Source organism: Echeneis naucrates, chromosome 17 (genome assembly GCF_900963305.1).
Source record: "Echeneis naucrates chromosome 17, fEcheNa1.1, whole genome shotgun sequence".
NCBI lineage: Eukaryota > Metazoa > Chordata > Actinopteri > Carangiformes > Echeneidae > Echeneis > Echeneis naucrates.
The window spans coordinates 15,357,162-15,382,652 of record NC_042527.1 but is presented as its reverse complement, the minus strand read 5'-3'; the positions used below and the strand labels follow the sequence as shown (position 1 = coordinate 15,382,652).

At 40.9% G+C, this 25,491-nt stretch overlaps 5 protein-coding genes across 8 annotated transcripts; 1 reads left to right on the top strand and 4 right to left on the bottom strand.

Annotated features, from left to right (window-relative positions):
• The first annotated feature begins 1,835 nt into the window (after positions 1–1,835).
• On the top strand, positions 1,836–10,029 carry eef1da (eukaryotic translation elongation factor 1 delta a (guanine nucleotide exchange protein)). Of its 2 annotated transcripts, XM_029524984.1 has the most exons (8): positions 1,836–1,957; positions 5,324–5,447; positions 7,364–7,420; positions 8,347–8,428; positions 8,523–8,617; positions 8,901–9,116; positions 9,371–9,565; positions 9,925–10,029. In XM_029524984.1, the coding sequence occupies exons 2-8, from the start codon at positions 5,331–5,333 to the stop codon at positions 9,961–9,963; spliced, it is 801 nt and encodes a 266-aa protein (XP_029380844.1). In that variant the 5' UTR covers positions 1,836–1,957; positions 5,324–5,330; the 3' UTR covers positions 9,964–10,029. The 2 variants fall into 2 exon arrangements, with proteins under 2 accessions (XP_029380844.1, XP_029380845.1); XM_029524985.1 differs by lacking the exon at positions 7,364–7,420.
• On the bottom strand, positions 9,857–14,312 carry LOC115057776 (E3 ubiquitin/ISG15 ligase TRIM25-like). Of its 2 annotated transcripts, none has more exons than XM_029524980.1 (7): positions 13,710–14,312; positions 12,771–12,857; positions 12,454–12,687; positions 11,482–11,641; positions 11,338–11,388; positions 11,198–11,257; positions 9,857–10,671 (listed from the first exon to the last, which is right to left on the bottom strand). In XM_029524980.1, the coding sequence occupies exons 1-7, from the start codon at positions 14,292–14,294 to the stop codon at positions 10,145–10,147; spliced, it is 1,704 nt and encodes a 567-aa protein (XP_029380840.1). In that variant the 5' UTR covers positions 14,295–14,312; the 3' UTR covers positions 9,857–10,144. The 2 variants fall into 2 exon arrangements, with proteins under 2 accessions (XP_029380840.1, XP_029380841.1); XM_029524981.1 differs by having other exon boundaries at positions 10,303–10,610.
• A 696-nt stretch (positions 14,313–15,008) lies between these two features.
• On the bottom strand, positions 15,009–18,842 carry LOC115057777 (E3 ubiquitin/ISG15 ligase TRIM25-like). 2 transcript variants are annotated; one of them, XM_029524983.1, is made up of 7 exons: positions 18,184–18,842; positions 17,516–17,611; positions 17,071–17,304; positions 16,804–16,963; positions 16,607–16,705; positions 16,048–16,146; positions 15,009–15,145 (listed from the first exon to the last, which is right to left on the bottom strand). In XM_029524983.1, exons 1-7 carry the CDS (start codon positions 18,790–18,792, stop codon positions 15,081–15,083), a joined length of 1,362 nt encoding a protein of 453 aa, XP_029380843.1. In that variant the 5' UTR covers positions 18,793–18,842; the 3' UTR covers positions 15,009–15,080. The 2 variants fall into 2 exon arrangements, with proteins under 2 accessions (XP_029380843.1, XP_029380842.1); XM_029524982.1 differs by having other exon boundaries at positions 15,011–15,148.
• A 655-nt stretch (positions 18,843–19,497) lies between these two features.
• On the bottom strand, positions 19,498–22,621 carry LOC115058067 (protein THEM6-like). The gene is made up of 3 exons (XM_029525375.1): positions 22,543–22,621; positions 21,247–21,751; positions 19,498–20,723 (listed from the first exon to the last, which is right to left on the bottom strand). The coding sequence occupies exons 2-3, from the start codon at positions 21,745–21,747 to the stop codon at positions 20,616–20,618; spliced, it is 609 nt and encodes a 202-aa protein (XP_029381235.1). The 5' UTR covers positions 21,748–21,751; positions 22,543–22,621; the 3' UTR covers positions 19,498–20,615.
• Positions 22,622–23,355: 734 nt separating this feature from the next.
• On the bottom strand, positions 23,356–25,167 carry LOC115058010 (protein THEM6-like). Its single transcript, XM_029525291.1, has 3 exons — positions 25,102–25,167; positions 23,948–24,453; positions 23,356–23,826 (listed from the first exon to the last, which is right to left on the bottom strand). The coding sequence occupies exons 1-3, from the start codon at positions 25,127–25,129 to the stop codon at positions 23,719–23,721; spliced, it is 642 nt and encodes a 213-aa protein (XP_029381151.1). The 5' UTR covers positions 25,130–25,167; the 3' UTR covers positions 23,356–23,718.
• Between the last annotated feature and the right edge of the window lie 324 nt (positions 25,168–25,491).

Here is a 25,491-nt window from a genome sequence, read left to right as displayed (position 1 = left end):
TCATTCCGGCTACATAATAATATCAGTTATAAGAAATGAGTGCAGATAATGGCAGAGGAATAATTGAACCAATCAATGAAAGTACTTTTGTTGAAGTCCTCCTAATAAGAACTGAGGTCATAGAAGGATGTTGGGGTAGATCATAAACTCTCTCCAAAACTCAACTTTTGTGGTTTTTGCACTATTGTCCCTGGTTGGAGATCCTGTGAGCAAGATTTCTGGCTGGACTTGAATATATGTTGTTGGGTTGAAAACAACAGCCATTTCACTTCCCCTTCAGTCCACAGTTGATGAATCTCTGTCCTCTCCTTTTAACCAAAGGTTGGTTGAGGATGTCTGACAGCTTCTGCTCATGTCACATTTCTGAAATTTCAGTTTGACAGGGAAAATTTGAAAGCTCATGCTGCTCATTTAAATTTACCATCCATTGCTGTTACATAAACAACTGCTGAAGAGTGAAATAGAATATTATTAGAATGGCCAAGACTTTACGGCATTGGACTTAAGATCCGATTGGTCGATGTCTTTGTGGGTTTGAACCCTATTGCTGGTAAAGCCACAGCTCCATATTAGTTCTGATGTTGAACATCCAATGTGTAGTTGAGTACTTCACTAATTAGTGAAGCGGTTCCATGATAAATGAACATTCATTGGAAGTGGCAGCTGTTAGTCACGTCTTGAACTGAGATCTCTAAAATTGATGACACTGATTGATTCCACACCTACAGACCTCCGACTCAGATGACCAAGAGCTTCAGGCATTGGACTTAAAATCCAATGGCAGATGTCTCTGTGGGTTTGAACCCCTTTCCTATTAAAACCAGATATCCATATCAATAACATGTGAACCATGTAAGCTCTGAACTTCAACATACTACATGCAGTTCAGTTGTGATACAACTCCCACTGTATAAATGCAGCTCTTCAACATGATGATTAAAGAGGTCCAGTACTTTGCTCATTTCTAAAGTTGATCTATTATAATTATATAGAAGCTTTGCTTGTATTACAAAACATATAATGCAAAATTCAGTGATCCATTATTTATTTAAAGATTACACCTTCAATAAAACTAATCCTCAAGGAATTTATTTTGCACAGATCCAATTCACTACAGCAACAATGTTATATTAATATTTAAATAAATTATTTGCCCACAGTATCATCTTTATTTCAATGTGGAGTTTGCAAAGTAATGATTGGATCAAATCATTTTGCGTTGCATGTTGTATAATAAGTAATTACAGTAATTTCAGCTACATTTCAGGTAAAGCGATGAAAGGGACTACAACAAAACAAGTCTGTTTATTATGGCTCGACCAGTCTGCCCCCTGCAGGAAATGGGAAATAAAAGTTTATTTTTGGCCTCAAGAGGAACTTCAAACTGAGACAATTTTATATTTTCAGCGAATTTATTAGTTTGTTGTTGTTGTTATTTCTGTTTGTTTGTTTTTTGTGAGTGATAGATTAATTTGTTGGACTGTATAGATGAAGGCTCTTTGCAGCTTTTCAACCTGCACCTATAAGGGTTAGGGTTAGATCCTTTTGGTTTGAGAACAGGCCCGCTAAGGCTGTCACAACATCACGACAATCAGCTGTCCGTTCACTCCAGGTCGCTTAGCATCATGGGTAATGTAGTCTCCGTCACCGTGGATCATACCATTCAACTCCGGCACAAAAAGCGGCGAAAAGCTATCTTATTTTTTTTTTTTTTAAGTTTTAACAAGTGTTTTTTTTCTGTGCGGTTACCTTACTGTATGTTTTTCTTTAAAATAAATGTTATATAAATAAAAATGTCCGGAGTATGCGGAAACAAACATCCGCCCCCCCCCCCCTCCGTGACACCGAAGAATACAGGCGGTCCGCTAATGCGACTCCTCTTCCCCCGTCGGATTACAGCCGAGGTAGCACGCCAGTGGACGCTCAGCGAGCCCGCAAACGTCGAATAAACCCAAAAGTAAGTGAAATCACCTTCATTTTTTCCCACAACACGGGACATTACAGAAGGTTTCCGTGTGTAAAAGCTGCTGTCTGCTCGCAGCGGGGAGTTTTTTAGGCGCCACGTGGTGAACTGAACTACAAGTTGGAGGAGGCTGTCAAAAAAAAAAAAAAAAAAAAAACCGTTCACCTGGTGTTAAAGCAACAGATGAATAAAACAGGAACTTTTACTACTCACACCAACTCTGACTTAAACTGCACTTCACCACGTTTTCTGACGGATTTACACACCAATCGCTGACTTTTGTGCTGTAATTCCTTCTCATTGTGCAGTCTCCCGTTATGTAATATGTCATGAAGTGACCTGTAGCTTTTCTTTGACTTGACATTCTTTCAACGTGTGTTTGAAATACATTTCTGTGGTTTATTATTAATTATTATTATTTTATTTAACACTGTGTCTGTAAAATTTCTCTGTTAGACAACCCAGTTAACAAAGGTGAGTGTTTGTTGCTGAATCTGCTTTTCAGCTGATGCTCTAACTTGCTCTGGTTTAATGCGCTTACATGGTGAAGTTCATATATTTTATCTTCATAGGAGAAGTTCAGCTGCTGGCTAATTCTAATGTAGTCAAATTTTACAGGCCTGCTGTAACACCTACCTCCATGAGGATGAAGCATTAATGAAATTATGACTATGCTCATTTTGTCTACACAACTTGATAATGTGTTCATCATTGTTTCCTAAAGAATTGTTTTGTTCAAAACCGATAAGATTTCAATTTCACTTTGCAATAACAATAATAATAAACAGGCCCCTGTTACTATATTTAAGCTTTCACAGTGTGTGGGTTGCAATGCACCTTGGTTTTTGTTATTATGAATTTATTTTTATTTGGCAGGTTTCACTTTATCAAGTTGTCCTAACGCATCACGCATGAAATTTACGCCTTTGGGTTGAAATGTTTGTATGCTTGTGTGAAGGAAGTGCTGTTGCCTGAGACATTTAGATTGTCTTTTGTAAAAGCTTTCATATTTTTCAATATAAATATATTCTAAAACTCGTTTGGTTTTACTTTGCACATACTTGAATTATTTTAAATATTCCGTTCCAAAATAGGTAGCATACATTTTCGTCCAGCATGCCAAAAAAAAGGTGAGCCAGACACGGTTGCACTGGTTGTTTTGTATTTTGTTTTTTGTTTTTGTTTTTTTTCTGTTCCAAATGAAAAGACAGCGTTTCTTGATTGGACACAGCTGCTAATTTTGAAATGCATATTGAGGAAATGCATCTTAACCCTAAATGTGGCCATCTTCACCATCTTGTCATTTGTGTTGCCCACATTTCTTTTTGTGTTGCATGTTTTGGTTTTGCTTTTTGGAAGTCCAATGTGAGATTGATCAGTGAAATATAATGGGATTATTCAAATGCATTAAGAGGAGTCCTATCCATTCTGTTCGACTTCTCTTGTACAGGTTAGACTTATCTCGGCTGTGGCTGCAAATTTAAGTACAGTATATAAAGATCACTACTTGAGGCTTTTTGATCAGTCCATTGTCTCTATGCTTTCTAGACCACATTGGCATTGCGTGTCAGCTGTTTTATGAGCTTTTCGGAAGTTTCTAACCAGCGTGTCCCCTTGTGATGTTAACTTCACACTGAACTAATGGCTCCAGCTCCCACTTGTTGCTTCTTTTCTCTCCTCTTAATCCTGCCACATAAGTGACTAGAGGAAAAACCGTTTTACTAGAAAAATGGATCAGTCGCAAAACCATCAACAAAAAGGAGTCCCAGAGCATGCTGTGTCTGTCGGGCCCGGCGGGCAGGTTAATGTTCCTACCTTGGAGAGGGGAATTATTAGCGGCGACAACGTCCAGTTTGGGAGGTTTCGGCGCCGCACTCGTTTGTCCCAGTCAGAGAGCCAGAGCTCTGGGCCTGAAGATGAACGGCTGAGTTCTTCTCTAGAGGCAAGTGGCTCCTATGGTCAAAGCCCAGTCCTCCAAGCAATGCAAGCAGAGGGAATCTGGTACAACCGCAATGTCTACGAGCAGGCCGAGGGCAACTATCAACGGCGGTTTGTCTCTACCAACAATGGGCCTCTGTCATCCTCCCCACGGAGCCCAAACACCAGAGGCTCCTTGACCTTCCGCTCCAGACGTGGTCAGGATCAGCAGCAGGATCAGGGGCACCCTGTCAGCACGGTGAAGGCCTCTGGTACCCCTCACCGTCAGTACAGTAGAGGCCGCAATCGCACGTCCTCTGAGACCGAGCAGGGGGGCAAAGGCAGCAAGGGGCCAACTCAGAGGAAGAGGGGCCTCTCTGAGACCGAAAGCAGACCCAGGAGGGACAAGTATGATACTCACACAAGGAATGGGAGACACTTTGTGTGTTTTCAGTTTAACTGTAATGGTTGGTTTTGTTTTTGTTTGTTTTTTTGTTTTTTTTTTGTCTATTTTTTTGTCTGTCTGCATTTTTGTTTGGCCTCTTTTTTTATGCTAACTTTTATTATAGGTATTGTGCATAATGTGTTTGATTCACAGGTTTATAGAAATTTGGGTTACTTAGAATGCAAAGGCTCAACTTGTGCTACAGTATAATACAGCGTCATCCAGCTGCTTTATTTATGCAGTGTATCTTCCAATCATCTTGTGGAAAGATGAATGATTTTGTAAATCCTAAATTTCGTAAAATTGCTGTGCAGTGTTTTGATGTCGAAGCATTTAAAGTCACGGACATATTACTTAAACTGATTTCATTGTCTCACTGATTCCTGAAACAGAGTACCCCATCAATTCATATCCTGGCAATTTTATGAACACCTGCCAATCTTGAGTATAGTTTGAACGATCCAGTATAGACCTGTTACTAAGGGGCGTAGCTGAATGGGTACTGAGCAATGTTTTGTTCTATAATCCAGGCTTTGCAGAACAGACAACTCTGTTGGACTGACGGAAGAATGTGTAAATGCCTGTCTGCTGAAATAACAAATCAGCAAAATCTGAAGGGAGGATGTTAACACACACTTAATTAGTTCTTTTAATGTTTTTCTTTTCTCTTTTTTTCTGTTATGTTATTTTACAAAAAGTGATTCTTTAGTTATTCATGTGTCAGCTTGCTGGTTGTATATATAATGTCTGTGTTGCGCTTTGATTTGTCTCTCTCTCTCTTTTGCTAACATCTCAATCTGTGACTTGGCATGCTGCTGTAACTTGTAATAAAGCAGTGTCACAGTCAAGCATATAATTGTTTTGTCACTCATTTCCTGTCAGTTATTGTGCTGGCTGTAACAATCTAACACCTGGTCGAAACTGTTTGCCAGAAGGTAAACTGAAATACTGATTTGTGTGTTTGCATTGTCTAATTCATTCTCACTTTCCCTTCTTAGTACCAACATGAGTGGAGTGCAGTGTCTCAGCGCAGAGAACATCTGGTTCGACAAACAACGCTATGATGAGGCAGAGAAGCGTTTCTATGAGGGTGTCAACGGCCCCACCACACAACAGCAGCAGGTAGAGAAATGTTTTTATTAATGTTTTTCAACCTGATTACTCTCAAGAAGGGCATCGGTTTTGAAGGCAGTTTATTTTCATATCTAAACTACGGCATTGTCTGTCTGTTGGATCGTCCTGTTGTACTACTTGACACCTACTCAGGTAATGCTTCTCTTCCAGTGGCTGTGCGTTCTTTTGGTTTAAGCATTAGTTACATCATCATCAGTCACAGTGCCCGGCATCCCAGAGCAGCTGCATGCATATGAGTTAAGTCACTCGATTTAGAAGTGAGAGGGGTCAGATGGTTTGGCAGCTGTCTCTGCTTCTCACGCTGTCCAACAGTGGCTCTAAAGAGCCATACTTCATCCGCACAATGTGATTTCACATGATTTGGTCTTGTGCTGAGTTTGTGAGATACAGTGAGAAACCCTCTGACTGAAACTGACTGACATCTGCAAAGTTTTTATAGGAACAGTCCCAATTACTCAACCTAGAAAGATGTTTTCAGTGGACATTCAGGTTTCAGGATCTCATTTACTGGAGTGGGAAAATAGCAGCTGTGACATGAGAGGTGCAGATTGTGTCATGTTCCCTCCTAGGTCTTTTGCCTGAATGTGTAACTTTTTTACTATGTCGGACAGAAATAGATATTAGTTAACCTTAATGCACAAATTCACAAGGTTTGTTTGTCTTTTCAAATCATCATTCCTCCTCTTTAAATAACAGCTTCATAGTATGTGTTAGATGGATAGACAGTCCTGCTTTCTGTCTGTTTTACACACTTGTACCTGTCCAGCAGTCCGTAAACGGAGTGAGTACTGTACTACAAACGAGCTGCAGACCTGCTCGCTGTAGTGGCTGGGCTCCATGTCTGTGTACCAGCCACATAATGGGGAATATCTGGTTCATTGAGAAAGGGTGATCCAAGTATAGATGGCAAGTTCATGGGCAATTTAACATGAGTTGGGAAAGTCTTTGGCCTGCGCTCAAAAAGATGCTATATTCTTTTATTTAATGCAAGTATTTCCATTTACCTCTACTTGCTAAGTCCTCTCATCCTCATTCTTTCGTCAATAAGTTGCTCGTGCTCGTCTTTACATCAGTGCTGTTAACTAATGTATATGCAGTCTGAATGTGGTCATTTCACATTTTTCAGTGCAGAAGATACTTAAGTTGTCACATTTTGTCAATCTAAAACAATGCTCATACCCAAAAGTAAAGCAGTCCTGCTCTCTATACTGAGATCATCTTTTAAAGTTATTCCAGTATAAGTAAGTCAAACTCCAATCTTAATTTTGTGTGCTCTAAAAAGCAGCCAAGCTTCAGTGGCCTCAATTACTTAGATATTGTACGTGTATGTTTTGCTCTTCAAGCATTAAGAGAGAACTCTTATCAACCACATTGAAATATCTTGGAGAAAGGAGTGATCAGGGGCCAATGTGAACTGCATTAAAAACTGAACTCAGTTTAATAAAAGAAAAAAAAAGTAACTCTATCCTTTAACTCCTTGCAAATTCCCCACAGAGGTACAAATTTCCCAACTGAGGGGCTAATAAAGGATAATCATATCTTAAAGTGTTAACCTGACTTCATCAAACCAACCAGGGCGAACATAATTTTGCAGCTTGTTTCAAATTGCTCCTCTAAGGGGACCTGTTCTGTGGCTTTATATTTGGATAGGATTAAAATTACAGCGGGGGGGATAATATATTCCTTCTGAAACTGGAAGGGCACCCAGTTTGACAGATTGTAAACAATCTTTGTTTTTGAAACATCATGCCATTTTAAAATATCTGAGTTTCTATGAACACATTCACATCAGCTTCATATTATTAACGACTCAAAAGTCTGTAGCAATCAACTTTCTAAACATCTACTGTTTTTACTTTGTGGGTTTCCTCCTGTACCTTAATGTTGTACATTATCGGGTGCAGGCCAAAACATCCCTGCAGCAGGCCAAAGGGCGCCAGCAGAAACGACAGCACAGAAACGTAAGTTCTCCATGTTTAGCTTCTCTGTCGTCAGAGTTGGGAAAGCAGCAGCCGGGCGTGTTGGCTGTCTGCTGCTGCCTGATGCGGAGTGTGTCGCTGTCATTACCACACTAAGATGTCGTCAAACACAACCAGCTCACCCATCATCCTGCAACTGCTTTTTACAAAAAAAATCACAATCTTGTTCATTTCACTTTTCCATCTTGAAAGTTCATTAGTGAACATTTCAGGTAACCTCTGATTGAAGTTGCCATCAATTGATGTACCTATGATATAATGTGGACTGGAAAAATGGGAGCAGTTGATTGGCTCTGTCCAAAGAAATCCCTCCTAAAGGGATTTTATCTCATTATATAAAGTCATTCAAAACTAAAGTGGCATGTTTTTGTTTTCAGTTTGGACAGAGCCAAACAGCTTGCTCTCCTTTCTTTCAGTCCGCTTGGATGACAGACCTCATTTGAACCTTTTTGCTCTAATTTCACAAATTTCACAGATTTTCACAATTTTTCAATTTCACAAACAAAGCAAGTTTTTGGATGATTTTCCGGATTGCTGAACTATAATTTTAAAAACCTTTTATATTTTTCATGATTTATTATTACTTTGTGCACTTTTAAACCAACTTTCAGAGTTTACCTGCATGCTAGCATTGTAAACATTAAATGCTCTCACCAATTATGGCCAGGGGGTAAATTTAACATCAGCATATGTTTGTGAAGTGTATTCAAGTCAATCTTCAATAAATTTTAGCCCTGCATGGCTTTTTTGAAAACCACAGCACGCTGACATTTGTTTTTGCAGCTTGCTTGTTTTAAGATTTGAACGGGATGTTGGAGCGTCTGCTTTTGTTGATTCAATCAATTCAATTTCCTCCTCAATCTTGCAACAAGACACTTCTTAATTGATTTGTGTTTGTTTTTCCACAGTCATCCTCACATGCAGGAGGAGAGCAGGAGCTGGTTTCACGGATGAAGAGCCTGGAGCTGGAGAACCAGACTCTGCACAAAGGTGTGTTGAGTTTGCCACTTCTAGGCTTTTGCTCACTTCTCAATAGTTTTGCAATGTTTATACTGAACTTTCCTCTTGTGTGTTGCTTGTCAAGTGGTGGCGGACATGAGGACAGCCCTCCAGAAGCTGGAGTCCAGAGTGGCCATGCTGGAGAAGACGCCTGCACCTGCAGCCGTACCTTGTGCGAAGGTAGATGGTTTAAAACGTTTTCATGGTGGGCAGCTTATTAGTTGCAGAGAAGTGCAGACTTGACTTTGTGGTCATTTTGGGGGTTGCAGCTTTGTGGAGGTATTTGTTCTTTAACTTTCAACTTCACTGAAATAATTTTTTTTTTTTTTTTTATATATCTTGTTTTTTGCCACTATCCATGCAAATAAATAGATAGAAAATAGAAAAATGAATAAATGAAATAAGCCTGCCTTCAGAATAGCCCATTATGACATGTATTACTCTTCCAATTCCACTCCAACAGGCTGCACCAGTCCAGGCTGCTCCACTCAAACAGGTGAAGGTGGAAAATGGTGGCGGCGACGACGATGACGACGACGACATCGATCTGTTCGGCAGTGATGAGGAAGATGAGGAGGCAGAACGCCTCAAGCAGGAGCGCTTGGATGCTTATGCAGCCAAGAAGGCCAAGAAACCCACCCTCATTGCCAAGTCATCGATCCTTTTGGATGTCAAGCCGGTGCGTATTAACACCAAGCTGTATCATTCAGCTCATGTCAATATGCTCCTTCCACTGCTGGTGTGGTTTAATGTAGGGAATCTGCTGCTGTGAAAAAAGGTTAAAATCCCCAAATCTGTCCATGTAGTTAATAAGAAACTTCATAGCTTATTAATAAATCCATTTAAATGCATTGTGTTTGCTGTAACTGATGGATTTGTTTAACCTTTTTTTAGGGCGGTTAGTCGGTTTAATTACCATTTGTTTTCTGTCAGTGGGACGATGAGACAGATATGGCGAAGCTGGAGGAGTGTGTGCGTTCAGTGCAGATGGATGGGCTCCTGTGGGGAGCGTCCAAACTGGTGCCAGTCGGCTACGGCATCAAGAAGCTGCAGATCAGTTGCGTGGTTGAGGACGACAAAGTTGGTACCGACATCCTGGAAGAGGAGATCACCAAGTTTGAGGACTTTGTAAGTAGTCTTTAGATTTTTACCTAAATAGAGCGTTAGAATATCAGATTTCAAAACCTCAGTACAATGGAAGTGAAAGGAAGACAATTTTTGGTGTTCACAAAAGTTTTATTTCATAAATTCATGAAAAGGAAGTTTATGTGCAGTACAGTAATAACTCCACATAGCCAACTGTCATGAAATTAATTATAATAAATTATTGAAGTAAAATGTCATCCGTTTTGAAGGAATTTAACTTTTGCCATTTAAAAAGACAGTAAATTCTGAATAAGTAATCCATTATTTGACTTATACAATATAACTTGATAAATATGCTTTTTTTTTTTTCTCTTTTTTTTTTTTTTTTTCTTCTTCTACAGGTTCAGAGTGTAGATGTTGCTGCCTTCAATAAGATCTAAGCTCCACCGAAGTGTTGCTGCTACTTCCGGCTTGTGCGGTTATTAAAATGCAGTTTTGAGCACAAACAGCTGTCGCTGCTTCATTATTATTCTCACTGAAGTAGTAAGCCTTTCTTTTGGGGGGGGGGGGATACAAGGTAACTGGAACTGTTGACTGCCGTTTGCTGGAGAGCGGTCGATTTTAAAGAGAGCACAGTTTCAAGGTAGAACCCAATCCCACCCAAAATCCTGCATATACGGGCTGAGTGAACGTGGTCTTTACTTTGTGGAGTAAAACCATTGCATCGGCAACATTGTAGAAGGACAACGTCCCCGCTCTGAGGTCCAGATACACTCCTATCCTGCTGCAGTTGGGAGCTGCGATGGTCACACTCTCTTTGTTGTGCTGAAACGTGCAGCCTGCGTATGAGCAGTCCAGGCTCCAGGATTTGGAGTTGTGTCCCAGCTTGCTGTCGCTCCCTCCTCCACTTCTGCTCATGTGCTTGTAGCAGACACCGACGGAGACCCCTCCGTTTCCAGTCCACTCCACCTCCCAGTAGCACCGCCCGGCCATCCCAGCTCTACACAGCACCTGGGCCCAGCTGGTGAAGCGGTCCGGGTGGTCTGGGAAGGGTTGTGGCTCCAAACGTGTGGTAACCCCCCTCCGACTGTCAGAGAAGCACAAGTAAGGGTTGGCTGTGTTTGGATCCAGGGTCAAATCGTTGTAATCTGCACAGAGGAATGTCATCATTAGTTTAACATTCTCTGTTTACGGAGCAAACAAATCAAGTTCATCAACCCCTAAATGTCAGATACATACAGGCCTGAAGCTGTCGCCAGTCTCAAGAGCAGCCTCCATTCAAAACCAATGATAGCTTTGATAATATCAGTAATATTTAAGATGGAATTTTCTAATTGTCTTTTACTTACATTCTGAAAATAGCAATGGAATTGTAATAAACATGTACACTGTCTTCATCACATCTTTCCCAAATAAAACACTAATATAATACAGTTACAGTGGTCCGTATACACAAGTATCCTGTTACAGGATGTCTCCTGTGAAGAACACAACTCAAATACCTGTAGAGCTCTAATGACAGAACTTTCCAAGAAGCTCAAAATGGTTTTTGTAAATTTTGAATCTGTTTTGTCACCTAGATCATGATGAGAGAATGGGACGAACATGAACACAAAGTCAACAGTGTGGTAAATCTCAGCTATGTCGAAGGGTTTATCAGATAATTGTACTCACATTGTAGGAAGTCAGCTCTTGTCTTCAGTTCAGAGTTGTACGGTACGTCAGCATCTTTGGCTGTTAATATTGGAGTCAGCTGAAATTATTCTCATAGCAGCTTCACTGTTGAACTTAATGTTACTACTATCAATGCATACCTTTACTCTTCTCAGAGGAGCTTTTATTGCAGGCTTCCTTCATTATGAGCACTGAAAATGAGAAAAGACTAATGTTGTAATTTACTCTTCATGCCTAAAGCAGTAAGGTCACAATGAAAAGCTGAGAAAGAGGAAGAGATGAACCCTTTTCGGAGATTCGGTTGAACTCTCTTTCGAGTGTTTCATCCAGGCTACTCTTCAGATCAGCCAGGGACGCTCTCATGGTTTTGTACATTAAATATTGAGGTGCATCAGTGCTGGGCATCTCGGGCGTCTTTACATGGAAATAAATAGATCTGCAGTTCTGCAGTGAGACAACATAAACAAGTCAGACAGTGCACGATTTGAATGCAAATGCCTGAAAACAACAACAAAAAAGGAAGTTATCACTTTGTGTACATCACAGCCAGTGCGGTGGCTGTGAAAGTAATTTACTCTTTTGTTCACACTGTAATATTACTGTCCCACAGTAAAAGCAATGTGAAAGATAAAGAAAGTTAAATCCATTCGAGTACAAGGTAAGAAAAAAGTGAAACTTCAAAGTAAGATTTTGCTGCATGGTGTTAAATTTTTGGGAAAAGCTAAAAACCGACTTAAATATTTGACTGCATCTGAAAACTCACAACTACATCGGTTTTCTATTATTTCACTTTGTCAAGAACGTTAAGATAGACAAGCAGTCACACTTAACACACTGCTGAATATCCACTCAAAGCTTTTTTGTGTAATATCTCAACAATAACTCCTGAAACAGACCCAATACTGCGCCATTTGACCTTTAACCATCCAAATCTGAATCAGTTCTTGTTGAAAACTTGCTGAGATATTTCCATCACTAGAGATAAAGACAAGGTCCTTTAGATCCACTTTTATTTTATATGCTATCGAGGTTTGTCAGGTACTGTTAGATTGTTGTTAACTACTTGAGTTGGTAGTTACAGCTAAAACACATCGAGGAGGGATAAATCTGGAGTTTGATAAATATCGGCTCAGAAATCTAAATTAGAAGAGGCGAGAGCGTTTATTTTAAACTCTCCTTAATCATACCAGAGTCAGTGTTAAAGGTCAAAAGTAATTAAGAGCTGAGGAGGTAAAGTCACAAACTGAGCTGGACACCTGGAGGAAGTGGATGTGATCCTGGGTGCGACAGAACTTCTCCAGCTCAGCATCCATCCTCCTCGCTGCAGCCGCCTCCCTCTGTATCTTCTCCAGCTGCTCCTCGGCTTGACTGACGGCGGCTCTCTCCTGGACTCGGATCAGCTCCTTCACCTCACAGCTTTGTTTCTCTATGGAGCGGATCAGCCGGGAGAAAATCCTCTCGCTCTCCTCCACCACTGCATCTGCCGAGTGCTGTTGAAGATAAACTCCTCAGCTTTTTTCCATAAATAATGCACACCTGACTTTTGAGTCTGTTCCATATGAAACACACTCACCTTGATGTATTTGATAATGTAACGAAGTTCCTTTTCCGTGTCCTTCCATTTCTGCACAGATTTCAAAGAGGTCTCCTGGAGTTTTTTCTGAGAGAGTACAAAAGATGAATATCACAAAGCCTATTCAAACCCCCAGGCTGCTCAGCTGAATATTTTTTGCCACAGTTGGCTTTCAAGTGGGAAAGTTCTGATTTTACAATCAGAAGGATGTAATAGCAATGTGAACCCTCTGCTCCATCAGATACAGCTGCAGGACCAGGCCACGTGTGTTCAGTCATTTCAATGCACACCTTTATACTAAGCTAAAAAAGAAAAGACATACATCATCACATTCATCTTACGCAGCAGGTTTGTGACATTAGGTCTGTTTTTTTTCTCTCCAGCAAGAGAAAAAGAAAAAAAAAAGCATCAGGTGAAGGTTTAGATAAGAGATACTGACTTTTACTGCCCAGCAGAAGAGTCGGCATGATTGGATTAGGGCCAGGGTTAGGGTTACTTATTGCAGGTGCATTTCTTCATTATGAAAACAACAGGATAATTATTCATATCTGAACCTCTACAGTCAGCAGCAGCAGTCACAGCGTATTAAAGCAAACCAGGCTCTTTGAAACCCTGCATGTACGTACTGTAGTCTATTCTGAGTTCAAAAAAAAAAAAAAAAAAAAGGAAATTCTCATTGAATTACATCAGCTAGTTTCTCTAGTTTTCAGAGAGCCACCATCATTACTAACACCGCCAAAATACCAGAAGAATAAACTGTCAAAATTAAATAAAGGCATTTGTTTAAATCAGCATGGATTTTGACGCACAATTTCAATTTTGTGTTATGTATTAGAATGAAAAGTAGCTCGTCATCTGTGTTGGCCAAGCTATTCATAAGCATTCATGTGGACACATTAATCATTTCTGTGTGTTCTGTTAGGAAACGTTCAAACACACCTGTTGTGTTGCTCTCTCCTCCGCCACTGGAACTGCTTCATGGCCTTTGTGTCTGTCTTTCACACACTGTGAGCAAACACACTGCTGCTCAGTGCGACAGTACAGCCTCAGGACTTTGTCATGCTCTGGGCAAAGCTTCTCTTTCAGATGATCTGAAGCTGGGATCAGTTGATGGGCCTTCCCATGAAAACGCTCTTCGTGGACTTTTAAATGAGGCACACAGTAAGACTCCGAGCACACAAGGCAGGATTTGGCAGCTTTGCTCTTTCTCAGCGTGCAAACACTGCATTTCACTTCATCAGGCGTCTCTGGCTGCTGAGCCGAAGCCTGGAACCTGCTTTTTTGAAACTTTTCCAGTAATTCCCCAAGAACAGTGTTTCTACTCAGCAGAGGTTTTGGATTAAACACCTGCCGGCATTGAGGGCAGCTGTACTGGCCTTTCTGCTTGGTCCTGTTCCAGTAGTCTTCAATACAGTCCAGACAATAACTGTGTCCACAGGGGATGGTGACTGGGTCCCTCAAAGTTTCCAGACACACTGAACAACAAAACTGCTCCTGGTCTACGGAGATAGTTGCTGCTGCCATTTCCTCACTCACTTCGACAGAAACTGGAAGGGACAAAGATGGGTGGAGCTCAGAGCTGAACAGGTTTCACCTGCCCTATCCTGAGGCCTCCAATCACAGCCTGTCAACCAGGAAGCGGGCTGAGCCAGATAAAGCAAACCGAGAGAGGAACATCCCCATGCTGAACAGCCTACATTTGGAAAATGCAAATCAGATGCAGACCTATCAGAGCTGTTTGACAGAGGACACTTTTGAAAAAGTGCTGAAGCTGTTGCAGGTAACTTGTTACTCATTTATCTTCCCGAATTTGCTCAGAACACAATGAAATGCAAACCGGCCTCCGTGTAACTAAACACCATCACTGAGAACATCTAGTTTGTACAAGTGTGTCTGCTTTTTAATATCAGCATTTCATAAATCACAATATATTATTACATAGATGTGTCAAGCATAACTATTGCTAACAGAGGTTTTTAAAAAAGAAAAAAAATATATAAAATCATAGCTTAGTAAAAACTAAAAGTTTACTACAAGGTCATTTCCTCACAGACACTGAAATAAGATATGGTGAGCTTTGTCCCGCTTTACGCTGCTTAATACTTGCAATAGATGCATTATCTGTTTGGCCTTACTAAAGATTTTTCCATCTCATATCAACCTACACTTAAAGGCAAGGTGTAAGTATAGCTTATTGGTAAAAATGAAACACTTAAATCCGTGCCATTTGATAATAATTCTTGCTTGTCAGGACCTATCTGTGGGAGGACAGGGAAATTCAGGCCGTGGAGGTGGATGTGAAATGCCGGTCTATTTCCTCCTGGGGTGACTGCGGCGCTGAAGCTGCCTCGATCTGGATCCTGAGGAGAGTTTGGCTGCTGAGCAGACAGAAGAGGAATTATTAGTAGACAGCACCCCCCCATCCCCTAACCCTGGGGCACGACGACAACAGCCAGATCAGTGCTGGAGGAGTAGCTCTAAGCTGCGCTGGGAAGTGAAGCCAGCCAGTTTGTCGACCTTTTTCCAAACGTTAATAAATAATGTGACGCTTTAAGTTGATGTCTCAATTTCAGCACTGACAGGAGCCACATACATAACACATCAGTTTTGGACTATAAGAGAACATTAGCTTTCAAAGAGAGACCAATTAAAAAAAAAAAAAAAAAAGGCATTAGTGTCACATAAAATAATATGCTTTTGTTTTTTTAGGAACATTTGAAGAGCCTCGGTAACATTCACAGATGAATGCAGTCGTGTAAAATAAAATCACCATGGACAGGAAAATCAACCTGCAGTCCGCTGCACCTGCATCATGTATCAGATCTTCTGATTTATTACGCACAGTCGGGATCGAAAACTCTGAGGCTCTTTAAAAGTTCAGAACTAAAAGACAAATGTTAAAAGTGGGCTTTAAAAGATATCGTCTATTAAAAAAAAAAATAAAATCTGTATTAACTCACATACTTACAAAACATATAAAGAACCAATTCAATTCTTGCTATAGATTGAACGATGCTACAGCACATACAGTAATTGAATGATTCTGTCAAGAGCACTTTTTACTTGAAGTGCATTTAAATCAAATTACACTGTAGTCCTTTGTCGGAAAAGCTATGAATGCAAGAGTTCCACTTGTAAAGATGTATTTTTATATCGTAGTACAATTTGATACTTTAAGTTAATTACATGTTGCACATCCTGAATTCATTTCTTCTTCATTTGTTTTCAACTGCCTTGATGAGGTATTCTTTTTGTTTTTGATGATGTTTCTATTTACCAAATGGTGAGAAGGAAAACATGGGCAGAGCAGGTCCCTGTGAGAAGAATGGGTTGAGAGGACTGACAGGACTTTGGTCTAAACCAGGTGGAGGCATCACTGTAAGCACAAAAACAACAAACGCTGTTAGTGCAGATTCTCTCGTGCTGATTCAGCAACATCGACCGCAAACAACCAAGTAGAGTGGGGAGGCTGTGCAACGTTGTTGGAGTTTTGCAGAGGTCATAAAGTCACTTTAATGACCAAATACTCCGTTTAATACCCCATTTTCATGGTCACATTGGTCAGAGAAATAAATAGATAATTAGATAATAAAACCAATATAGATGATTGAATAAAAATCGAATTTTTTTCTAACAAAATATTTATATCCTCTTAACAATATTTCATAGCCTGAATCAATAATTAGATAGACACTGAATAGTTTCATCAATCATCAGCTGCTCCACGACCAACCCAAAAAAAAAAAACAGCAAAAAAAAAAAAAAAAAAGAGAAAATTGAATATTGTGTATTGAGAATTATAATTGCTTGAATGACTTATATTTAGATGAGCTCACCCAGCGCGGCATCAATCTGTACGGCTGACGCAGCATCAGACTGCGTTGTGTCTGTCTGTGCAGCAGCATCTGAAGAACTCACAATCACTACGTTTCTCACTGCAAATCAAAGGCAGGAATACGGTTTCATACACAGAAGGTGACAAAGGCAAACACCACGCACACACACACACACGCACAAAAAATTGTTACAATACCTTTCTCATAGATGTTGACAAATCCTCCCTGGCAGACTTCCTGCAACAGGACTTTAAAGTCTGACACAGCTGCCATCACGGGGCTGAAGGTCAGGTTGGGGTCAACGTTGACTGAAGGCAAAGCTGACAGCACAGGTGGAGCCTGGAGAGACTGACAACTCTGGATTCACAAACACAGACACCAGGAGGGAATGAAGTCTGGCGCGTGTGTGTTGAAGACACAGAGGATCTGAAAATAAACGAATAAATAAATGCGAGACATGTCACCTGGAGGAAATGGATGTGGTCCTCGGTGTGGGAGAGTTTGTCCAACTCAACCTCATTCTTTTTGAGCTCAGTGATCTCCTTCTGGATTTTGTCCATCAGCTGCTCAGCCTGACTGATGGCCATCTTCTCCTGCGCTTTGATCAGCTCCCTCACCTCGAAACGCTTCAGCTCAATCGAGCGAATCAGTTCAGTGAAAATGTTGTCGCTTTCTTCTGATGCCGTACGAGCCGAACGCTAGAGGGAGACACAAAGCCAACTCAGATTCTAAAATTCGCTGCCAACAAAACACTGGTGAGCCGAGAAAATGCTGTAATTGGATAATAATGAATAATACAGTTGTTTAAAAAAAAAAAAAAAAAAAGGTAATAGTGAAATGCTCAAAGTTACATGGAAGTGAGCGTTCTGCTTTATTTAAATATCAGACAAAACTGGTGCCAGCATTTACGATGAGGGAGAAGATGGCTTGTCTCAGCTCCTGGGCCTCCTTTTCTCTGAGCTGGATTCTCAGATGAGAGCTCTGCTTCATGTCACTGAGCTGTCTCTGAGGAAAAAACATGAGAAAATCAAAACTTCCAGTCAATTTATGTCCAAAGGAATTATAGATTGATAAACATCTAGCTTTATATCCAAGGTGCGCTCAGGACATCTTCATCATGTTATCATTGTCACTAAATGTTACTTAATGTGCAGAAACGGAAGGTCACTTTTGATCAGGGTGGGAACTTAATTTCTTCTTCATCCAAAACACACAAGATCAGGTTTTACTTGATTTGAAGCCATAAGTCCTGGTCTCAGTGAACTGGAGAGTCCTCTGTAGGTCAGGAGACGCAACGTCTTGGTGGGGACAGTTATCAGTGTTATTTCCTCACTCACACATATTTTAATCCAACTGTAATATAATAAAACCAGATTTTGTTGTTTTTGTTCAAAGCTGCCTGTCAGTCAGAGCTGCTGAGTGATAAATAAGAACAGATCAATGAAAGTCCTTTATGTTTGGAGTCTTCAGCTCTGAGAAGTCAGAGGTCAAACAGCCAGTCTCTTTAAGCGGATCAATAATCATCAGTTAAATCTTAAGAGGCTCGGCCGATCGATCGGGTGTACCGTCCGGATTACCTGCTGCAGCTGGATCTCCTGCTCGGCCAGCACCGTGTCGTGTCCCCGGTGCTCGTCCGTCAGACACAGGTAGCAGATGCACTGGCGGTCGGTGCGGCAGTAGACCTCCAGCAGCTTGTCGTGTCGGGGGCAGATGGTGTCCTGGAGCTTCTTGGAGGCCGACACCAGCTTGTGCTTCTTGAAGGCGGCCGACTCGTAGTGGGGCTGGACGTGGAGGTCGCAGTAGGAGGCCAGACACACCAGGCAGGACCGGACAGCCTTGTTCTTCCTGCCGGCGCAGACGTCGCACTCCACGTCGTCCGCCTCGGCCAAGCACTGGGTGGAGGCGGTGGAGGTGGTGGAGGCGTCCTGGAGTCCGGTCTTTTTGAATTTCTCAACCACGTCGGCCAGCATGGTGCTCCGGGCCAGAGCCGGCCTCGGGCTGAAGTTCTGTCTGCACTGCGGGCAGACGAAGACCCCCAGGTAGTCGTCCTGGTCCCAGTAGTCCTGGATGCAGTCCGAGCAGTAGCTGTGTCCGCAGGGGATCGTCACCGGGTCCTTCAGCACGTCCAGACAGATGGAGCAGTTGAACTGGTCCCGGTCCAGGACCACCCCGGCCTGGGCCATCATTGGAAACCCAAAGACAACGGCGACAACGGACGCTGCTTTGTTTACAGGAAGTGAGGAGGAGGCGTTACTGGAAGCGGGGTGATTTAACAGTTAGGAGCACAAACTTTCAAAATAAAGTACCGGAAATAACGTCATTTGATATTTAATCGGAATAAACATTGATATTTTTGATGTATACGCAACAGTGGAGGAAGCAATAATGCTGCGATGTAGGCAAAACTTCACTGGGAATATTTAACGTTGTTATTCGGAGGAAATCTGCCCTTTTAGCTGCAAAATGGGTTTATTCAAATGTCAGTTATGCTGCCGCAGGTTTATCATGTTTGACTGTAAACAGCATTTGTGTGTTCATAATATTTTGACTTTTGGTCAAAATAGATAACTGTCGGCTGTGAGAAATTTTAATGGGGACTTTATCTATTTTCAAATAAATAAATAAATAAACATACATTTCAGGGGGAAGGAATAATCAAATAAGTAATCAATACACTGGCTTTAAATGAACATTAGCACTAGCTGGGTTGTTTAACTGTTAACACTCCAAAGAGTCCACCACTCACCGGACAAATCTGCTGGGTAGAAAAACCTGGTTTGTGCAGCACCAATGTTTTGTCTATTTACAATGTAAAAGCATCAGTCACAGTAAATCAGAAACTCATGAAAACCAAGCTCATATACAGATGCAAAGCTGAAAATAGTTTCCAATGCATTTTTAATTTAAAATGCAATTAAACAATTAAACAAAATAAATGAAGTCTGGTACAGTATTTCAAGTGAAAAATAAAAAGGGCAACACATCATCTAACTTAAAAAGGAATTAAATATAATTCTGTGCTTTAACAACATAAATAACAGGTTAGACATACAGTGCATTTTTAAAAATTTGTTTCCTCTTCATACAAAACAATACAATACTTTGGTCACGAACTAAAGCTCTGATGCATCAAAAGGAGGTTCCACAGGCCATCTCAATAAATGCCAAGTATCATATATACATTCAGTTTTTAATCAGACGCTGCAAGTTCTGAAAAGTTGCCAGCAACCTTGTATATATATTCAACATTTGCTTATCATGTCTATTTAGTTGGATTTGAGCACTTCTTCTTAAAATCAAATGCAAATCTAATCAAGGAACCCAACCTTTAAATGCATGTAGAACAAATTTGGTAAAAGATGAATATCATACTGATAAAAGGACTTTTCAAAAACAAATATTCCCACTCAGCTTTTTAACACTCATCTGGGTTAACTTGTGAAAATTTTTGATGGGAATAGTGAAATCAATTTTCATTACATGTACCCAGGACTATATGGTTTGTTTGTTGTTGTTGTTTTTTTTTTCAAAGGAAAAAAAAGAAGCTTGTTATTCCCTGAAATTATAACTATAAATTACGACTAATCGAGAGGAACAGGCACAAAAACAATTCTGGTTGTTTGAATACATGCAAAGATGTCAATGGAAGAGTAACGTTTATCTCTACGTGCTTATCTAAAGTTAGAATCTGCTAAATGAATATGAAGCCAGTCTATTCACAATCAACTACTCAATACGCTGCATGGATAAAGCTACATTTTTGTTTCACTTTCATCAGAATGAACTGTCATTATGATACAGAAGTGCATTTAAAATAAGGAATACCTCATAGTTCAAGTTTTCAGCTCTTCTAAGTCCATTACTTCAGTTCACATCAAACGAAATATATAGCAGGTAGGACAGACCAGAAACAGATAAGTGGGAACAGATAAATGTATGGATGGATGTATATTGTCTAGGTGCGTGCAATGCTTGATATGTGTCTACACTCATGATACATGGTGTGGCTTTACTTGGTCTTCTCTTCCAGCCCGCTCTCTGCTCTCAAAGCCTGACTGCTGGCTGAAATGAAGCTGATCCAGTGTTTGAGGTCCTCAGGAAACACGGGGCACTCAATCTGCTCATACAAACACAGAAGTTAGCAGAATGCTGCAATTGAGTAAAGACAGACATAATTTAATAATATTGATGAATGAATTTAAAAAATGTAACAATATTTCTTGTTTTGAATTTCTCACGTGATGATTTCAAGCTTTTCCCATTTCCAAATGAGTTTTCAAAATGCTAATCCCATTAAATCATAAATGAAAGCAAAAGCAGCTGTAACTGTTGATAAGTCCATCAACAGAAAAATATTCAGCAACTATTTTGATCAGTCATTTTCCCCCATCCTTAACTTCATTGTTTTCTAATTCCAGCTTCAGAACTTTCAGAACAGATTTGTCATTTTTTGTCAGTGCCATTCAATTTTGAACAGAACAGTTTAGGGGGAAAAAAAAAATCACCACATTAGGCATTAAAATGTTTAACATGCATTGTCTTGTTTTCATCAAAATCAAATTAAACAATTAAACAAGAACAATTAGCTATAGATCAATTGCAGAGATAATCAATAACAACAGATTTCTGCCATCACTCACTTTCCTTTTGCAGACAAATTCGATAATTGCTTCTGGGCTGCAGTGCACCACATTCTGCCTGCAGAGCATGACCGCCGAAACGAATCCATCTTTCTTGGACACAAATCGCTGCTCCAAGTAAAAGGCCTTCTCGTCCCATCCCACTATTTTGGTCCGAATCTCAAAAGCCTCACGGAAGGCCAAGGAGCGCCGGTACCTGATGGTGGAAGCCCCAACCACCATTTTGGCCCCCAGTTTGCGAGAGGCCATGAACAGCCCATTTCGCATGTAGTGGTGGAAGCGGGCAAAGTCACACTCTCTTAGGTATCGAGAGTTGTTCATGTGGCCCATGTAGTCCAAATCATGGGGAAGGACCATGCCGTCAATGCTTTGCTCAGCTAGGATGTCCCATATTCTGGGCAGGAACCATGCCTCGACGAAGACCTGGGCCCCCCGTAGGAAATACCATACATCCAGACTACAGAAGAGCAGGAGGAGGGCTCCCAACACCAGCAGCAACATCTCTCTAGAAAGAGTACATTAATTACAGTTACATTAGCACTTCATTAAAATGATAAACTTAATTATTCCACAGCTTATCATCCACATGGACAGAGTAATTAATATTGGGCCCCTGGACAATGAGCTAAAAGGAGAGAGAGACACCCAAACGGTGTTTATATCGCTTTTTTTGTTTGGCAACAGTTTTGTATATTTTTACATTTCATTTTTACACTCTTTGTATGTGTCTATATGTATTTTTGCATGTCTGCGGCTGTATTGTGTGCCTTTATGGTTATTTTAGTGTCACTAAATGGACTGGTGCCCAGGAGGCCCATTCATTTATCTGTCCTTGGTCTTAATACATTTTATTACTTCAATGATACACTTAGTATTTCTTCCAAAGCAGCCTTGCTGTGTAATGAAAAACTGCTTAGTTCGAGCAATGTAGCCAGGCTCAGTATTTAGCTCATTCCACATTTGACCTCATCAATGACAATACAAATTTGTAGAAACCCCCCTTAATGTCAGGCCTTTTTCACTTCTCGGCATTATAATACGGCTAAAAACAGGAATGCATGACACTCACTAATCACACACTTCAACCTTGAGCGGACCATGAAAGCTAACGCCGCTCCATCCAACCTGCTGGCACGGCCAAATCTGTTAGCTTAGCTGCTAGCTACCGGTGGCCTGCTCGCAGCAGACTCACAGTCCTTCGTGTGAACTCACTATTCTTCCTTTTTTTGGTGGTCGAAATTCAAGCATGAATCGTAAACACGGCCGACGCGTCGTATTCAAGCCTGCAAATCTTACCTTGCCTCGCACACACAGTGCTACCATGAGATGCGATGCAACTTGAAGAAACCGGTAGAATGAATGAGCAGGACTTCCGGGTGGGCTGTGACGACATGCTGCCCTGTCGCCATGGCAACATGTTCGTTTCCATAATGGCGTCACCGCAAAAGTGTATCCTTATATTTGTAATATATATCATAATAATATTTGTGCCATAATATAAATGACATTAAAGTTTAGAGACTGCTTAAAAGTGGGTTTATTTAAAGATTTCTAATTTTCAATCGTTAATGTAAACGGATGCAAGTAACTTAAATTTTAAATGATTTATCCATATTAACATAATCACATGTATTAATATTCAAATTTCGTGAATTTTCTAAATATTTGCTTGAGTCAAACTAGATTTTTTGTATTTGTGCCAGTTCTTGTTTAGTTTGGTTGGAAAGATCAGTGAGAAAATAGCACAGTAATACAGTAATAGTTGGGTTTTATACATGCATTTACACTCTGGGTCAGTCTGCTTCTTTCACAAAACTTTTCCCTCTATGGCACATGTGTCTACTGTGTGTTCCCAATGTAGCATTATGGACCACTCTTCTGCTGACAATATTGTTTTAATTAATTAACCAAATTAATAATTTCCTCGTGGACTTGTTATGCTCACTTGAAAGCCCATCATAACCAGCTCTGTATTCTTTTCTTACATCACCACCCTTGGAGGAAGTTAAACTACATCCCACTGTGTCTCTACGTCTCAGGATACTTGAAGAGATTTGGACAAAATGTGAATGGCTGAACAAGTTCGACAGAATCACAGCACAGACTTGATGTTATTCTGTCAAGTAAAAATGAACACTTTGTTTTATTTAAACAGTACCTCTTTTTCTGTTTTTTAAGAATATTTTTACACAGTCACATCTTTTGCACTGCATTGTCTTCTGATACGGGGCAACAACCATTGACTTTGCGGCTGTATCCCATGTCTTTTTCACAGTTTTCAATGAAAGGAGCGTTAATTTTCATGGCTCTTAGCAGCCACTCAGAACAGTGAGGTATGTTGCCGAATGTTGAATGGAGTAAAGAAGGCACAAATGTGTTCAGTGGATTTCCAGCAGCCCACAGAAGACAAATGTCGCCAGTGACGGTGGACTAACTGGCTCACAAAAAGTTAATAGCTGTCCAAGTAACTGCTCATTTGTTCTTTTCCTCCAGTCCACTCTCTGTCCTGAGGGCCTGGCTACTGGCAGAGATGAAGTTAATCCAGTGCTGAAGGTCCTCTGGAAACTCAGGGCACTCCACCTGCAAGGAGTAGACCTTCAGTTCACAAGTGAATTGTACACAAAAAAAAAAAAATAAAAAAGGATTTATTAAGCCATTAAAAATGTGCAACATGTATTTGTACAGAATTTTCCTGTCTTACCTTCCTTTTACACAGGTGCTGCATGATTTTATCTGGGCTGCCACGGATGACACTTTGCTTGCAGTACATGACGGCACACACCAAACCGTCTTTTGTTGACACAAATCTCTGCTCCAGGAAAAAGGCCTTGTCGTCCCACGTAACAATCCGGCTCCGCAGCTCATAACCCTCACCTATGCACAGTGCTCTTCTGTAACGAATGGTTGTGGCCCCCACAACCATTGAAGCTCCAAGAGCTCGCAGAGCCTTGAAGACACCGTTACGTGTGTACAGAGAAAAGCGGGCAAAGTCACACTCCCGGAGGTAACGGGCATTGTTCATATGGCACATGTCGATATCACGGGGAGTGACCCGGCCTGTTACGACCTGCTCTGCTGTGATGTCGAAGACTGGAGGCTGGAACCAGGCCCGGAGGACCACCCCCGCTGCCCGCAGGAAGTACCACACATCCAGTATGCAGAAGAGAGCCAGCAATGCAATGAGAATCCACAACACCCACCACATCTCTATAGTGAGAGGACATACAACAGCAGAGCAAGCAGTTTGGTTACTATGATTCATAAATACAACAAATCAACTGATCCCATTAAGTATGGTCTGATTTAATGTCAGTGCAAACCAAATTAATCATCAACCTAGAAATATGTACTTCGTGCAAAGATAAATTTAAATATACCCAAGCCAGCAGTGTGTTATTCTCTCTCACACACACACACACACACACACACACACACACACACACACACACACACACACACACACACACACACACACACACACACACACACACACACGATACTGAAGAAGTTTGGACGGAATGTGAATGTGCTGCATTCACGTTTTGCAGGTTTTGCAGGAAAGGCGGGCACTGGCTGCCTGCCTGCAGTCTGCCATTATTCAGGCCACATGGTTATTTCAGGATCGGTTCGGGTTATAACAGAAACTTCCCTCAAGTAATTAAGTCATTTCAAAGCATTTCACTAATTCATATTCCAGCTGGCAATAACGTCGACAGGCTTCACATTGAACTACCTGTTGAGTTAGCGCCGAGCAGTTCAGCTGAACTTTCGGGCGAACGTCAGCACTTAGAGATCACAGAAAAACACAACAAACAAACAGAAACTGCTTCAGTAGGTGAACACAGTGACACCAACCTGCTGTCTGTGTTTCCTCTGTGCCCATTGAAACCTGCAGCGTCAGCAGCTCAGCTCCAGTGAGAGTAAAGCTCATATTTAACCAAGAACATTAAAATCCCTTCCGGCTACAGCCGACAAAGTAAAAGACACCCAGGGGCATTTTCCAGGTTCACTCACGACTAAACGCGTACAAACGTGCAGTACTGGGAACGATTTACATCTTCTTGGATATCTCTTATATGAGCATTTAATATCGTGGGTAAATCAGTTATTTATCTACTTTCTTTCCAATACAAGTTATTTTAAGTTGAAGGGGAGTATTTCGTTTCCTGTTACCGTAATCATGACGTAGGGGAGAAATGGCTGTTTATTATTGGCTGCTGAGTCTCTCATTACAAACTACTAATA

Excerpts from the sequence above, each read along its gene's own strand:
- eef1da (XM_029524984.1), top strand. The coding sequence starts at position 5,331 with ATGAGTGGAGTGCAGTGTCTCAGCGCAGAGAACATCTGGTTCGACAAA. Across the intron at positions 7,421-8,346 it reads AGAAACGACAGCACAGAAAC|TCATCCTCACATGCAGGAGG; the intron begins GTAAGTTCTCCA and ends GTTTTTCCACAG. Across the intron at positions 8,618-8,900 it reads CAGCCGTACCTTGTGCGAAG|GCTGCACCAGTCCAGGCTGC; the intron begins GTAGATGGTTTA and ends CCACTCCAACAG.
- LOC115057776 (XM_029524980.1), bottom strand. The coding sequence starts at position 14,294 with ATGGCAGCAGCAACTATCTCCGTAGACCAGGAGCAGTTTTGTTGTTCA. Across the intron at positions 12,858-13,709 it reads AGGAGAGAGCAACACAACAG|AAAAAACTCCAGGAGACCTC; the intron begins GTGTGTTTGAAC and ends GTACTCTCTCAG. Across the intron at positions 11,389-11,481 it reads CAACCGAATCTCCGAAAAGG|TGCTCATAATGAAGGAAGCC; the intron begins GTTCATCTCTTC and ends TCTCATTTTCAG.
- LOC115057777 (XM_029524982.1), bottom strand. The coding sequence starts at position 18,792 with ATGATGGCCCAGGCCGGGGTGGTCCTGGACCGGGACCAGTTCAACTGC. Across the intron at positions 16,706-16,803 it reads TGTCAACATCTATGAGAAAG|TGAGAAACGTAGTGATTGTG; the intron begins GTATTGTAACAA and ends TTTGATTTGCAG. Across the intron at positions 15,149-16,047 it reads GTTTTCCTTCTCACCATTTG|CAGCCAAACTCTCCTCAGGA; the intron begins GTAAATAGAAAC and ends CTGTCTGCTCAG.
- LOC115058067 (XM_029525375.1), bottom strand. The coding sequence starts at position 21,747 with ATGTTGCTGCTGGTGTTGGGAGCCCTCCTCCTGCTCTTCTGTAGTCTG. Across the intron at positions 20,724-21,246 it reads AATTTGTCTGCAAAAGGAAA|ATTGAGTGCCCCGTGTTTCC; the intron begins GTGAGTGATGGC and ends TTGTATGAGCAG.
- LOC115058010 (XM_029525291.1), bottom strand. The coding sequence starts at position 25,129 with ATGGGCACAGAGGAAACACAGACAGCAG. Across the intron at positions 24,454-25,101 it reads AGAGGAAACACAGACAGCAG|AGATGTGGTGGGTGTTGTGG; the intron begins GTTGGTGTCACT and ends CTCTCACTATAG. Across the intron at positions 23,827-23,947 it reads AGCACCTGTGTAAAAGGAAG|GTGGAGTGCCCTGAGTTTCC; the intron begins GTAAGACAGGAA and ends TACTCCTTGCAG.